The sequence below is a fragment of the Salvelinus fontinalis genome, unplaced genomic scaffold (genome assembly GCF_029448725.1).
Source record: "Salvelinus fontinalis isolate EN_2023a unplaced genomic scaffold, ASM2944872v1 scaffold_0374, whole genome shotgun sequence".
NCBI lineage: Eukaryota > Metazoa > Chordata > Actinopteri > Salmoniformes > Salmonidae > Salvelinus > Salvelinus fontinalis.
The window spans coordinates 80,907-95,483 of NW_026600583.1; the positions used below are offsets into that span (position 1 = coordinate 80,907).

The 14,577-nt window shown below is 43.0% G+C and overlaps 1 protein-coding gene across 1 annotated transcript in view; it reads right to left on the reverse strand.

Moving 5' to 3' along the window:
* The window catches only part of LOC129845816 (acetylcholine receptor subunit alpha-like), a 46,342-nt gene extending 34,905 nt beyond the window's left edge, over positions 1-11,437 (reverse strand). The window contains exons 1-3 of the mRNA XM_055913740.1: positions 10,864-11,437; positions 9,558-9,700; positions 9,429-9,473 (exon numbers count right to left, since the gene is read on the reverse strand). Coding sequence (XP_055769715.1) covers positions 9,429-9,473; positions 9,558-9,700; positions 10,864-10,918 — 243 coding nt within the window. The 5' untranslated portion in view covers positions 10,919-11,437. The remainder of the gene's footprint in view (positions 1-9,428; positions 9,474-9,557; positions 9,701-10,863) is intronic.
* Between the last annotated feature and the right edge of the window lie 3,140 nt (positions 11,438-14,577).

Below are 14,577 nucleotides of genomic sequence, written 5' to 3' on the forward strand. Positions count from 1 at the left end.
AACCTGTCATATCTGAACACAACACAACCTGTCATATCTGAATACAACACAACCTGTCACATCTGAATACAACACAACCTGTCATATCTGAATACAACACAACACAACCTGTCATATCTGAACACAACACAACCTGTCATATCTGAATACAACACAACCTGTCATATCTGAACACAACACAACCTGTCATATCTGAACACAACACAACCTGTCATATCTGAATACAACACAACACAACCTGTCATACCTGAACACAACACAACCTGTCATATCTGAACACAACACAACCTGTCATATCTGAACACAACACAACCTGTCATATCTGAACACAACACAACACAACCTGTCATATCTGAACACAACACAACCTGTCATATCTGAACACAACACAACCTGTCATATCTGAACACAACACAACCTGTCATATCTGAATACAACACAACACAAGCTGTCATATCTGAATATAACACAACCTGTCATATCTGAATACAACACAACCTGTCAGATCTGAACACAACACAACCTGTCATATCTGAACACAACACAACCTGTCATATCTGAATACAACAGAACACAACACAACCTGTCATATCTGAACACAACACAACCTGTCATATCTGAACACAACACAACCTGTCATATCTGAACACAACACAACCTTTCATATCTGAATACAACACAACCTGTCATATCTGAATACAACACAACCTGTCATATCTGAACACAACACAACCTGTCATATCTGAACACAACACAACCTGTCATATCTGAACACAACACAACCTGTCATATCTGAATACAACACAACCTGTCATATCTGAACACAACACAACCTGTCATATCTGAACACAACACAACCTGTCATATCTGAACACAACACAACACAACACAACCTTATATATCTGAACACAACACAACCTGTCATATCTGAACACAACACAACACAACACAACCTGTCATATCTGAACACAACACAACCTGTCATATCTGAACACAACACAACACAACCTGTCATATCTGAACACAACACAACACAACCTGTCATACCTGAACACAACACAACCTGTCATATCTTAACACAACACAATCTGTCATATCTGAATAGAACACAACACAACCTGTCATATCTGAACACAACACAACCTGTCATATCTGAACACAACACAACACAACCTGTCATATCTGAATACAACACAACACAACCTGTCATATCTGAACACAACACAACCTGTCATATCTGATTACAACACAACACAACCTGTCATATCTGAATACAACACAAGCTGTCATATCTGAACACAACACAACACAACCTGTCATATCTGAATACAACACAACCTGTCATATCTGAACACAACACAACACAACCTGTCATATCTGAATACAACACAACACAACCTGTCATATCTGATTACAACACAACACAACCTGTCATATCTGATTACAACACAACACAACCTGTCATACCTGAATACAACACAACCTGTCATATCTGAACACAACACAACCTGTCATATCTGAACACAACACAACACAACCTGTCATATCTGAATACAACACAACACAACCTGTCATATCTGAACACAACACAACCTGTCATATCTGAATACAACACAACACAACCTGTCATATCTGAATACAACACAACACAACCTGTCATATCTGAACACAACACAACACAACCTGTCATATCTGAACACAACACAACCTGTCATATCTGAACACAACACAACCTGTCATATCTGAACACAACACAACCTGTCATATCTGAATACAACACAACCTGTCATATCTGAATACAACACAACCTGTCATATCTGAATACAACACAACACAACCTGTCATATCTGAACACAACACAACCTGTCATATCTGAATACAACACAACCTGTCATATCTGAACACAACACAACCTGTCATATCTGAACACAACACAACCTGTCATATCTGAATACAACACAACACAACCTGTCATACCTGAACACAACACAACCTGTCATATCTGAACACAACACAACCTGTCATATCTGAATACAACACAACACAACACAACCTGTCATATCTGAACACAACACAACCTGTCATATCTGAACACAACACAACACAACCTGTCATATCTGAACACAACATAACCTGTCATATCTGAACACAACACAACCTGTCATATCTGAACACAATACAACCTGTCATATCTGAACACAACACAACCTGTCATATCTGAACACAACACAACACAACCTGTCATATCTGAATACAACACAACACAACCTGTCATATCTGAACACAACACAACCTGTCATATCTGAACACAACACAACCTGTCATATCTGAACACAACACAACCTGTCATATCTGAATACAACACAACCTGTCATATCTGAACACAACACAACCTGTCATATCTGAACACAACACAACCTGTCATATCTGAATACAACACAACCTGTCATATCTGAATACAACACAACCTGCCATATCTGAACACAACACAACCTGTCATATCTGAATACAACACAACACAACCTGTCATATCTGAACACAACACAACATAACCTGTCATATCTGAACACAACACAACCTGTCATATCTGAATACAACACAACCTGCCATATCTGAATACAACACAACCTGTCATATCTGAATACAACACAACACAACCTGTCATATCTGAACACAACACAACCTGTCATATCTGAATACAACACAACCTGTCATATCTGAACACAACACAACCTGTCATATCTGAACACAACACAACCTGTCATATCTGAATACAACACAACCTGTCATATCTGAATACAACACAACACAACACAACCTGTCATATCTGAACACAACACAACCTGTCATATCTGAACACAACACAACCTGTCATATCTGAACACAACACAACCTGTCATATCTGAATACAACACAACACAACCTGTCATATCTGAATATAACACAACCTGTCATATCTGAATACAACACAACCTGTCATATCTGAACACAACACAACCTGTCATATCTGAACACAACACAACCTGTCATATCTGAATACAACAGAACACAACACAACCTGTCATATCTGAACACAACACAACCTGTCATATCTGAATACAACACAACCTGTCATATCTGAACACAACACAACCTGTCATATCTGAATACAACACAACCTGTCATATCTGAATACAACACAACCTGTCATATCTGAACACAACACAACCTGTCATATCTGAACACAACACAACCTGTCATATCTGAACACAACACAACCTGTCATATCTGAATACAACACAACCTGTCATATCTGAACACAACACAACCTGTCATATCTGAACACAACACAACCTGTCATATCTGAACACAACACAACACAACCTTATATATCTGAACACAACACAACCTGTCATATCTGAACACAACACAACACAACCTGTCATATCTGAACACAACACAACCTGTCATATCTGAACACAACACAACACAACCTGTCATATCTGAACACAACACAACACAACCTGTCATACCTGAACACAACACAACCTGTCATATCTGAACACAACACAATCTGTCATATCTGAATAGAACACAACACAACCTGTCATATCTGAACACAACACAACCTGTCATATCTGAACACAACACAACACAACCTGTCATATCTGAATACAACACTACACAACCTGTCATATCTGAACACAACACAACCTGTCATATCTGATTACAACACAACACAACCTGTCATATCTGAATACAACACAACCTGTCATATCTGAACACAACACAACACAACCTGTCATATCTGAATACAACACAACCTGTCATATCTGAACACAACACAACACAACCTGTCATATCTGAATACAACACAACACAACCTGTCATACCTGAATACAACACAACACAACCTGTCATATCTGAATACAACACAACACAACCTGTCATATCTGATTACAACACAACACAACCTGTCATATCTGATTACAACACAACACAACCTGTCATACCTGAATACAACACAACCTGTCATATCTGAACACAACACAACCTGTCATATCTGAACACAACACAACACAACCTGTCATATCTGAATACAACACAACACAACCTGTCATATCTGAACAAAACACAACACAACCTGTCATATCTGAACACAACACAACCTGTCATATCTGAACACAACACAACCTGTCATATCTGAACACAACACAACCTGTCATATCTGAATACAACACAACCTGTCATATCTGAATACAACACAACCTGTCATATCTGAATACAACACAACCTGTCATATCTGAACACAACACAACCTGTCATATCTGAACACAACACAACCTGTCAAATCCGAATACAACACAACACAACCTGTCATACCTGAACACAACACAACCTGTCATATCTGAACACAACACAACCTGTCATATCTGAACACAACACAACCTGTCATATCTGAATACAACACAACACAACACAACCTGTCATATCTGAACACAACACAACCTGTCATATCTGAACACAACACAACCTGTCATATCTGAATACAACACAACACAACCTGTCATATCTGAATATAACACAACCTGTCATATCTGAATACAACACAACCTGTCATATCTGAACACAACACAACCTGTCATATCTGAACACAACACAACCTGTCATATCTGAATATAACACAACACAACACAACCTGTCATATCTGAACACAACACAACCTGTCATATCTGAATACAACACAACCTGTCATATCTGAACACAACACAACCTGTCATATCTGAACACAACACAACCTGTCATATCTGAACACAACACAACCTGTCATATCTGAATACAACACAACCTCTCATATCTGAATACAACACAACCTGTCATATCTGAATACAACACAACACAACCTGTCATATCTGAACACAACACAACCTGTCATATCTGAATACAACACAACCTGTCATATCTGAACACAACACAACCTGTCATATCTGAACACAACACAACCTGTCATATCTGAATACAACACAACACAACGTGTCATACCTGAACACAACACAACCTGTCATATCTGAACACAACACAACCTGTCATATCTGAACACAACACAACCTGTCATATCTGAATACAACACAACACAACACAACCTGTCATATCTGAACACAACACAACCTGTCATATCTGAACACAACACAACCTGTCATATCTGAACACAACACAACCTGTCATATCTGAATACAACACAACACAACCTGTCATATCTGAATATAACACAACCTGTCATATCTGAATACAACACAACCTGTCATATCTGAACACAACACAACCTGTCATATCTGAATACAACACAACCTGTCATATCTGAACACAACCTGTCATATCTGAACACAACACAACCTGTCATATCTGAATACAACACAATACAACACAACCTGTCATATCTGAACACAACACAACCTGTCATATCTGAATACAACACAACCTGTCATATCTGAACACAACACAACCTGTCATATCTGAACACAACACAACCTGTCATATCTGAACACAACACAACCTGTCATATCTGAACACAACACAACACAACCTGTCATATCTGAACATAACACAACCTGTCATATCTGAACACAACACAACCTGTCATATCTGAACACAATACAACCTGTCATATCTGAACACAACACAACCTGTCATATCTGAACACAACACAACACAACCTGTCATATCTGAATACAACACAACACAACCTGTCATATCTGAACACAACACAACCTGTCATATCTGAACACAACACAACCTGTCATATCTGAACACAACACAACCTGTCATATCTGAATACAACACAACCTGTCATATCTGAACACAACACAACCTGTCATATCTGAACACAACACAACCTGTCAAATCTGAATACAACACAACCTGTCATATCTGAATACAACACAACCTGTCATATCTGAACACAACACAACCTGTCATATCTGAATACAACACAACACAACCTGTCATATCTGAACACAACACAACCTGTCATATCTGAACACAACACAACCTGTCATATCTGAATACAACACAACCTGTCATATCTGAACACAACACAACCTGTCATATCTGAACACAACACAACCTGTCATATCTGAACACAACACAACACAACACAACCTGTCATATCTGAACACAACACAACCTGTCAAATCAGAACACAACACAACACAACACAACCTGTCATATCTGAACACAACACAACCTGTCATATCTGAACACAACACAACACAACCTGTCATATCTGAACACAACACAACACAACCTGTCATTCCTGAACACAACACAACCTGTCATATCTGAACACAACACAATCTGTCATATCTGAATAGAACACAACACAACCTGTCATATCTGAACACAACACAACCTGTCATATCTGAACACAACACAACACAACCTGTCATATCTGAATACAACACAACACAACCTGTCATATCTGAACACAACACAACCTGTCATATCTGAATACAACACAACCTGTCATATCTGATTACAACACAACACAACCTGTCATATCTGAATACAACACAGCCTGTCATATCTGAACACAACACAACACAACCTGTCATATCTGAATACAACACAACCTGTCATATCTGAACACAACACAACACAACCTGTCATATCTGAATACAACACAACCTGTCATATCTGATTACAACACAACACAACCTGTCATATCTGATTACAACACAACACAACCTGTCATACCTGAATACAACACAACCTGTCATATCTGAACACAACACAACCTGTCATATCTGAACACAACACAACACAACCTGTCATATCTGAATACAACACAACACAACCTGTCATATCTGAACACAACACAACACAACCTGTCATATCTGAACACAACACAACCTGTCATATCTGAACACAACACAACCTGTCATATCTGAATACAACACAACCTGTCATATCTGAATACAACACAACCTGTCATATCTGAATACAACACAACACAACCTGTCATATCTGAACACAACACAACCTGTCATATCTGAATACAACACAACCTGTCATATCTGAACACAACACAACCTGTCATATCTGAACACAACACAACCTGTCATATCTGAATACAACACAACACAACCTGTCATACCTGAACACAACACAACCTGTCATATCTGAACACAACACAACCTGTCATATCTGAACACAACACAACCTGTCATATCTGAATACAACACAACACAACACAACCTGTCATATCTGAACACAACACAACCTGTCATATCTGAACACAACACAACCTGTCATATCTGAACACAACACAACCTGTCATATCTGAATACAACACAACACAACCTGTCATATCTGAATATAACACAACCTGTCATATCTGAATACAACACAACCTGTCATATCTGAACACAACACAACCTGTCATATCTGAACACAACACAACCTGTCATATCTGAATACAACACAACACAACACAACCTGTCATATCTGAACACAACACAACCTGTCATATCTGAATACAACACAACACAACCTGTCATATCTGATTACAACACAACACAACCTGTCATATCTGAACACAACACAACCTGTCATATCTGAACACAACACAACCTGTCATATCTGAATACAACACAACCTGTCATATCTGAATACAACACAACCTGTCATATCTGAACACAACACAACCTGTCATATCTGAACACAACACAACCTGTCATATCTGAACACAACACAACCTGTCATATCTGAATACAACACAACACAACCTGTCATACCTGAACACAACACAACCTGTCATATCTGAAAACAACACAACCTGTCATATCTGAACACAACACAACCTGTCATATCTGAAAACAACACAACCTGTCATATCTGAACACAACACAACCTGTCATATCTGAATACAACACAACCTGTCATATCTGAATACAACACAACCTGTCATATCTGAACACAACACAACCTGTCATATCTGAACACAACACAACCTGTCATATCTGAACACAACACAACCTGTCATATCTGAATACAACACAACACAACCTGTCATACCTGAACACAACACAACCTGTCATATCTGAAAACAACACAACCTGTCATATCTGAACACAACACAACCTGTCATATCTGAATACAACACAACACAACACAACCTGTCATATCTGAACACAACACAACCTGTCATATCTGAACACAACACAACCTGTCATATCTGAACACAACACAACCTGTCATATCTGAACACAACACAACCTGTCATATCTGAACACAACACAACCTGTCATATCTGAATACAACACAACACAACCTGTCATATCTGAATATAACACAACCTGTCATATCTGAATACAACACAACCTGTCATATCTGAACACAACACAACCTGTCATATCTGAACACAACACAACCTGTCATATCTGAATACAACACAACACAACACAACCTGTCATATCTGAACACAACACAACCTGTCATATCTGAATACAACACAACCTGTCATATCTGAACACAACACAACCTGTCATATCTGAATACAACACAACCTGTCATATCTGAATACAACACAACACAACCTGTCATATCTGAACACAACACAACCTGTCATATCTGAACACAACACAACCTGTCATATCTGAACACAACACAACCTGTCATATCTGAACACAACACAACCTGTCATATCTGAATACAACACAACCTGTCATATCTGAACACAACACAACCTGTCATATCTGAACACAACACAACCTGTCATATCTGAACACAACACAACCTGTCATATCTGAATACAACACAACACAACCTGTCATATCTGAATATAACACAACCTGTCATATCTGAATACAACACAACCTGTCATATCTGAACACAACACAACCTGTCATATCTGAACACAATACAACCTGTCATATCTGAATATAACACAACCTGTCATATCTGAATATAACACAACCTGTCATATCTGAATACAACACAACCTGTCATATCTGAACACAACACAACCTGTCATATCTGAATACAACACAACACAACCTGTCATATCTGAACACAACACAACCTGTCATACCTGAATACAACACAACACAACCTGTCATATCTGAACACAACACAACCTGTCATATCTGAACACAACACAACCTGTCATATCTGAATACAACACAACACAACCTGTCATATCTGAATACAACACAACCTGTCATATCTGAACACAACACAACCTGTCATATCTGAATACAACACAACCTGTCATATCTGAATACAACACAACACAACCTGTCATATCTGAACACAACACAACCTGTCATATCTGAACACAACACAACCTGTCATATCTGAATAGAACACACCCACTAAAAATTGTGGTTTAAATTGATGAACAAAAACGACATCGAGAAGAACGACACACGCAGGTCAGTGAGAAACCATACCTGTTTCAGCCGCACATTACTGGTCACAATTTGATTGACTTCATCCTGACAAAGACATGGGAAGAGACTTAAGAAGAAGAAGAAGAAGGAGAAACCATGTCCAGTCCTAAGCAGTCATGTATTCCTCACCACACTAATGAGCTGGATGAGCTGCAAGCCTACAGTCACCACCACCGGATCTCTGAAGTGATTGACAGGGCGGACCACCTTGTTATAGCCGGTGAACAGGGTTTTAACCAGACGCGTCTCATCTTCTGAACACCTGGCTGAACCTGCAGGGAACACACACACGCACACGCACACGCACACACACACACACACACACACACACACACACACACACACACACACACACACACACACACACACACACACACACACACACACACACACCAAAGATGAATAGTCAAGGCTATATCTAATATAGACACACACACACACTCAAATATATATTTGATATCTGAGAAAGCACATGGGGAACTCATGAGAACCTGGGTATAGAAGCATTATCTCTTCATTTCATTATCTTAAGTGAATGACCATACTTTATAAGTTCTCTAAAATAAGTGGGCATACTTTAGGCCTACTTGTTGTAGTGTCGGCTTAGCGCTGATGGGGCTAAAGCAACGATGCAGACAGCAGCTGAGTCAACGTGGACTAGCAGGAATTCATGACACATACACCAAGCATTTGTCAGGCTCGGAAAGATGACCCACCATGACTATTCCTATTTTTAGAGACCATGCTGTTAAGAGTTGTTCTGAATTATCACAAGATTTATAGACTAGGAAGTTGATATTATCACACCTTATATACCTCATTATAACACATCATATACCTCATTATCACACATTATATACCTCATTATCCCACATCATATCCCTCATTATCACGCATCATATACCTCATTATCCCACATTATATACCTCATTATCCCACATTATATACCTCATAATCACACATCATATACCTCATTGTATACCCCACATTATATACCTCATTATCACACATCATATACCTCATTATCACTAACTGGCTACATCCTCTTCTACCATTGAAAATGATCCTATAGAGATCAGTGTCATACCATATATATCTACACATTTGTATACATTTAAGTAACTTCGTAACTCACTTCAAACCATGCTCTGCATTCTGGTTGCAACAAAACAGACACGCTGAGATTTACACACAGCCTTAGATGGAAGGAGGGACTTTGCACTTGTACCTGTCAATCATGTCCTCTCTGGTTTAACGTAAGACTGACTCAATACTGACTCCTCAACGTTGATATGTTTATCGGGTTTGGGTTGAATAACAAGTGATTCATTTCAAAAGTCTTTCTGATCAATAAAAGCTACAATCAAACACACATCAGTAAAACTGGTATAGGTAAAAAGGTATAGGTAAAGCATGCTAAAAAGTTATAACTTACCTGCTAAAACAACCAGAATCCCAACAAGAAGAGTGTGTACCTTCAAATAAAACATCTGTTAAATAAGATGACGGTTTATATTTTCTCTGAGTGTTTATATCTTTATGACCTGGGTTGAGTTGTCAACCAAACGACAGTTGGCTAAACTTTCAGAGTCCTCTAACCTGCTCTGTTCTCTTCCCTGTTCTACTCTGCTCTGCTCTTTTCTACTCTTCTCTAGTCTGTTCTGTTCTACTCTGCTCTTCTCTTTTCTACTCTTCTCTAGTCTGTTCTACTCTGTACTACTCTTCTCTAGTCTGTTCTGCTCTACTCTGGGTCTCAGAGTAATCTTGTAAGAGACTAGATCCTATCCCAACATGGTCTCTCTGCTTATCTGTGCTCTACTTTGCTCGGCTGTGGTCTCTGGGGCAGTAGGACTGAGCTATTGTTAAACCCTCAGTAGCAGCCAGACAGCATGTGGTACTGGGGGACAGCTGGGAGCGCTCACTGGGAGGTGGTACTGGGGGACAGCTGGGAGCGCTCACTGGGAGGTGGTACTGGGGGACAGCTGGGAACGCTCACTGGGAGGTGGTACTGGGGGCAGCTGGGAGCGCTCACTGGGAGGTGGTACTGGGGGACAGCTGGGAGCGCTCACTGAGAGGTGGTACTGGGGGACAGCTGGGAGCGCTCACTGGGAGGTGGTACTGGGGGACAGCTGGGAGGTGGTACTGGGGACAGCTGGGAGGTGGTACTGGGGGACAGCTGGGAACGCTCACTGAGAGGTGGTACTGGGGGACAGCTGGGAACGCTCACTGAGAGGTGGTACTGGGGGACAGCTGGGAACGCTCACTGGGAGGTGGTACTGGGGGACAGCTGGGAGCGCTCACTGGGAGGTGGTACTGGGGGACAGCTGGGAACGCTCACTGAGAGGTGGTACTGGGGGACAGCTGGGAGGTGGTACTGGGGGACAGCTGGGAGCGCTCACTGGGAGGTGGTACTGGGGGACAGCTGGGAGCGCTCACTGGGAGGTGGTACTGGGGGACAGCTGGGAGCGCTCACTGGGAGGTGGTACTGGGGGACAGCTGGGAGCGCTCACTGGGAGGTGGTACTGGGGGACAGCTGGGAGGTGGTACTGGGGGACAGCTGGGAGCGCTCACTGGGAGGTGGTACTGGGGGACAGCTGGGAGGTGGTACTGGGGGACAGCTGGGAGCGCTCACTGGGAGTATGAGAGGTAGTTTCACACGTGCTGCTTCTCCCGTATAGTCAGGATGTCATGGTGTACTCTGTCGGGAACTCACCAGATCCATAAATGTCCCACTGGGCACAGACACCGGCTCAACGTCTAGTTTTGATTTACATTTGGTTGCGTTGTCAACTAACGTGATTTCAACGTGAATTCAACAAAAAATGGCACCCTGTCATCGGATTTAGGTTGAAACTTGGGTGAACAAAAGACTAAATTCCTTTTACATTGATGACTTTTTTGCAAATCCAGTTTTCCACGTTGGTTCAACGTCATCGCGTTACATTTTTGTTGTGGAAATGACGTGGCAACAACGTCGATTCAACCTGTTTTTACCCAGTGGAGTGGGTGTGAACAGCAATTACTTTACAGACACTATGGAAATGATGACTCGTTCAATTTAATTCTCTTTTCCCAATTAGTTTGAACCTTTTACCTTCAGCAGTGTAACAGTCCTGACCTGTTTTATGTTGTTTTTTATGTGTTTATGGTCAGGGCATGTGTTTTGGGTGGGCAGTCTATGTTATCTGTTTCTATGTTGGTTTTGGGTTACCTGGTATGGCTCTTGATTAGAGGCAGGTGGTTTGCGTTTTCCTCTAATTAAGAGTCATATTTAGGTAGGGCGTTCTCACTGTTTGTTCGTGGGTGATTGTCTCCTGTGATGTCTTCGTCGTTGTCGATGTATTTTCACATTCGGGACTGTTTGGCTGTTCGTGTGTTTTGATGTAACGTTCCTGTCCGTGAGTTTACGTTTAGTGATGTGAGTTTATGTTCAGGTTCCGTTCTACGTCGTTTTGTTATTTTGTAAGTTTGTTAAAGTGTTTGTTTTCGTGTTGCCATCATCATCAGTTTATCGTTATTAATAAATAAAAGATGGCTTATTTCCCTGAACCCGCATTTTGGTCTGAAGATCCTTCTCTCCTCACCTCATCCGAGGATGAGGAAAGCGACAGCCCTAACAGAATCACCCACCCCGCTAAGACCAAGCGGTATGGGAATGCTCTACGGAGCAACAAGGACTTCTGGACTTGGGAGGAGATCCTGGACGGTAGAGGACCTTGGGCTCAACCAGGGGAATATCGCCGTCCAAAGGAGGAGTTGGAAGCAGCGAAGGCTGAGAGGCGCTGGTATGAGGAGGCAGCGCGACGACGCGGTTGGGAGCCCGTGAGTCAGACCAAAAAATTTCTTGGGGGGGGGCACACGAGGAGTGTGGCAAAGCCGGGTAGGATACCCGAGCAAACTCCCCGTGCTTACCGTGGAGGTAGAAGGCGTCGTACTGGTAAGACACCGTGTTATGCGGTAAAGCGCACGGTGTCCCCAGTACGCGTGCTTAGCCCAGTGCGGGCTATTCCACCTTGCCGCACTGGGAGGGCTAGGTTGGGCATCGAGCCGGAGGTCATGAAGCCGGCCCAACGTATCTGGCCTCCAGTACGTCTCCTCGGGCCGGCGTACATGGCACCAGCCTTACAGGTGGTGTCCCCGGTTCGCCTGCATAGCCCAGTGCGGGCTATTCCACCTCGCCGCACTGGCAGGGCTACGGGGACCATTCAACCTGGTAGGGTTGGGGAGGCTCGGTGCTCAAGAGCACGTGTCCTCCTTCATGGTCCGGTAGACCCGGTGCCACCTCCATGTACCAGTCCTCCGGTGGCAGCCCCCCGTACCAGGCTGTCTCTCAGGGTTCTCTCTCCTGCTGTTTCCTCCTCTCCAGCGCAGCCAGTGCCTAGACCACGCACCAGGCTGTCTCTCCTTCTCCTTCCTACAGAGCCATCCGTCTCCCCAGCGCCATCTGAGCCATCCGTCTCCCCAGCGCCATCTGAGCCATCCGTCTCCCCAGCGCCATCTGAGCCATCCGTCTCCCCAGCGCCGTCTGAGCCATCCGTCTGCCATGAGCCTGCAAAGCCGCCCGTCTGTCATGAGCCTGCAAAGCCGCCCGTCTGCCATGAGCCTACAGAGCCGTCCGCCAGACAGGAGCCGCTAGAGCCGCCCGCCAGACAGGATCTGCCAGAGCCGCCAACCAGACAGGATCTGCCAGAGCCGCCAACTAGACAGGATCTGCCAGAGCCGCCAACTAGACAGGATCTGCCAGAGCCGCCAACTAGACAGGATCTGCCAGAGCCGCCAACTAGACAGGATCTGCCAGAGCCGCCAACTAGACAGGATCTGCCAGAGCCGCCAACCAGACAGGATCTGCCTGAGCCAGAGCCGTCCAGCCTGGACCTGCCAGAGCCGTCCAGCCAGGACCTGCCAGAGCCGTCCAGCCAGGACCTGCCAGAGCCGTCCAGCCAGGACCTGCCAGAGCCGTCCAGCCAGGACCTGCCAGAGCCGTCCAGCCAGGACCTGCCAGAGCCGTCCAAACAAGACCTGCCAGAGTCCCTCAGCCAGGACCTGCCAGAGTCCTTCAGCCGGGATCTGCCCCTTGTCCCGGTGCTGCCCCTTGTCCCGGTGCTGCCCCTTGTCCCGGTGCTGCCCCTTGTCCCGGTGCTGCCCCTTG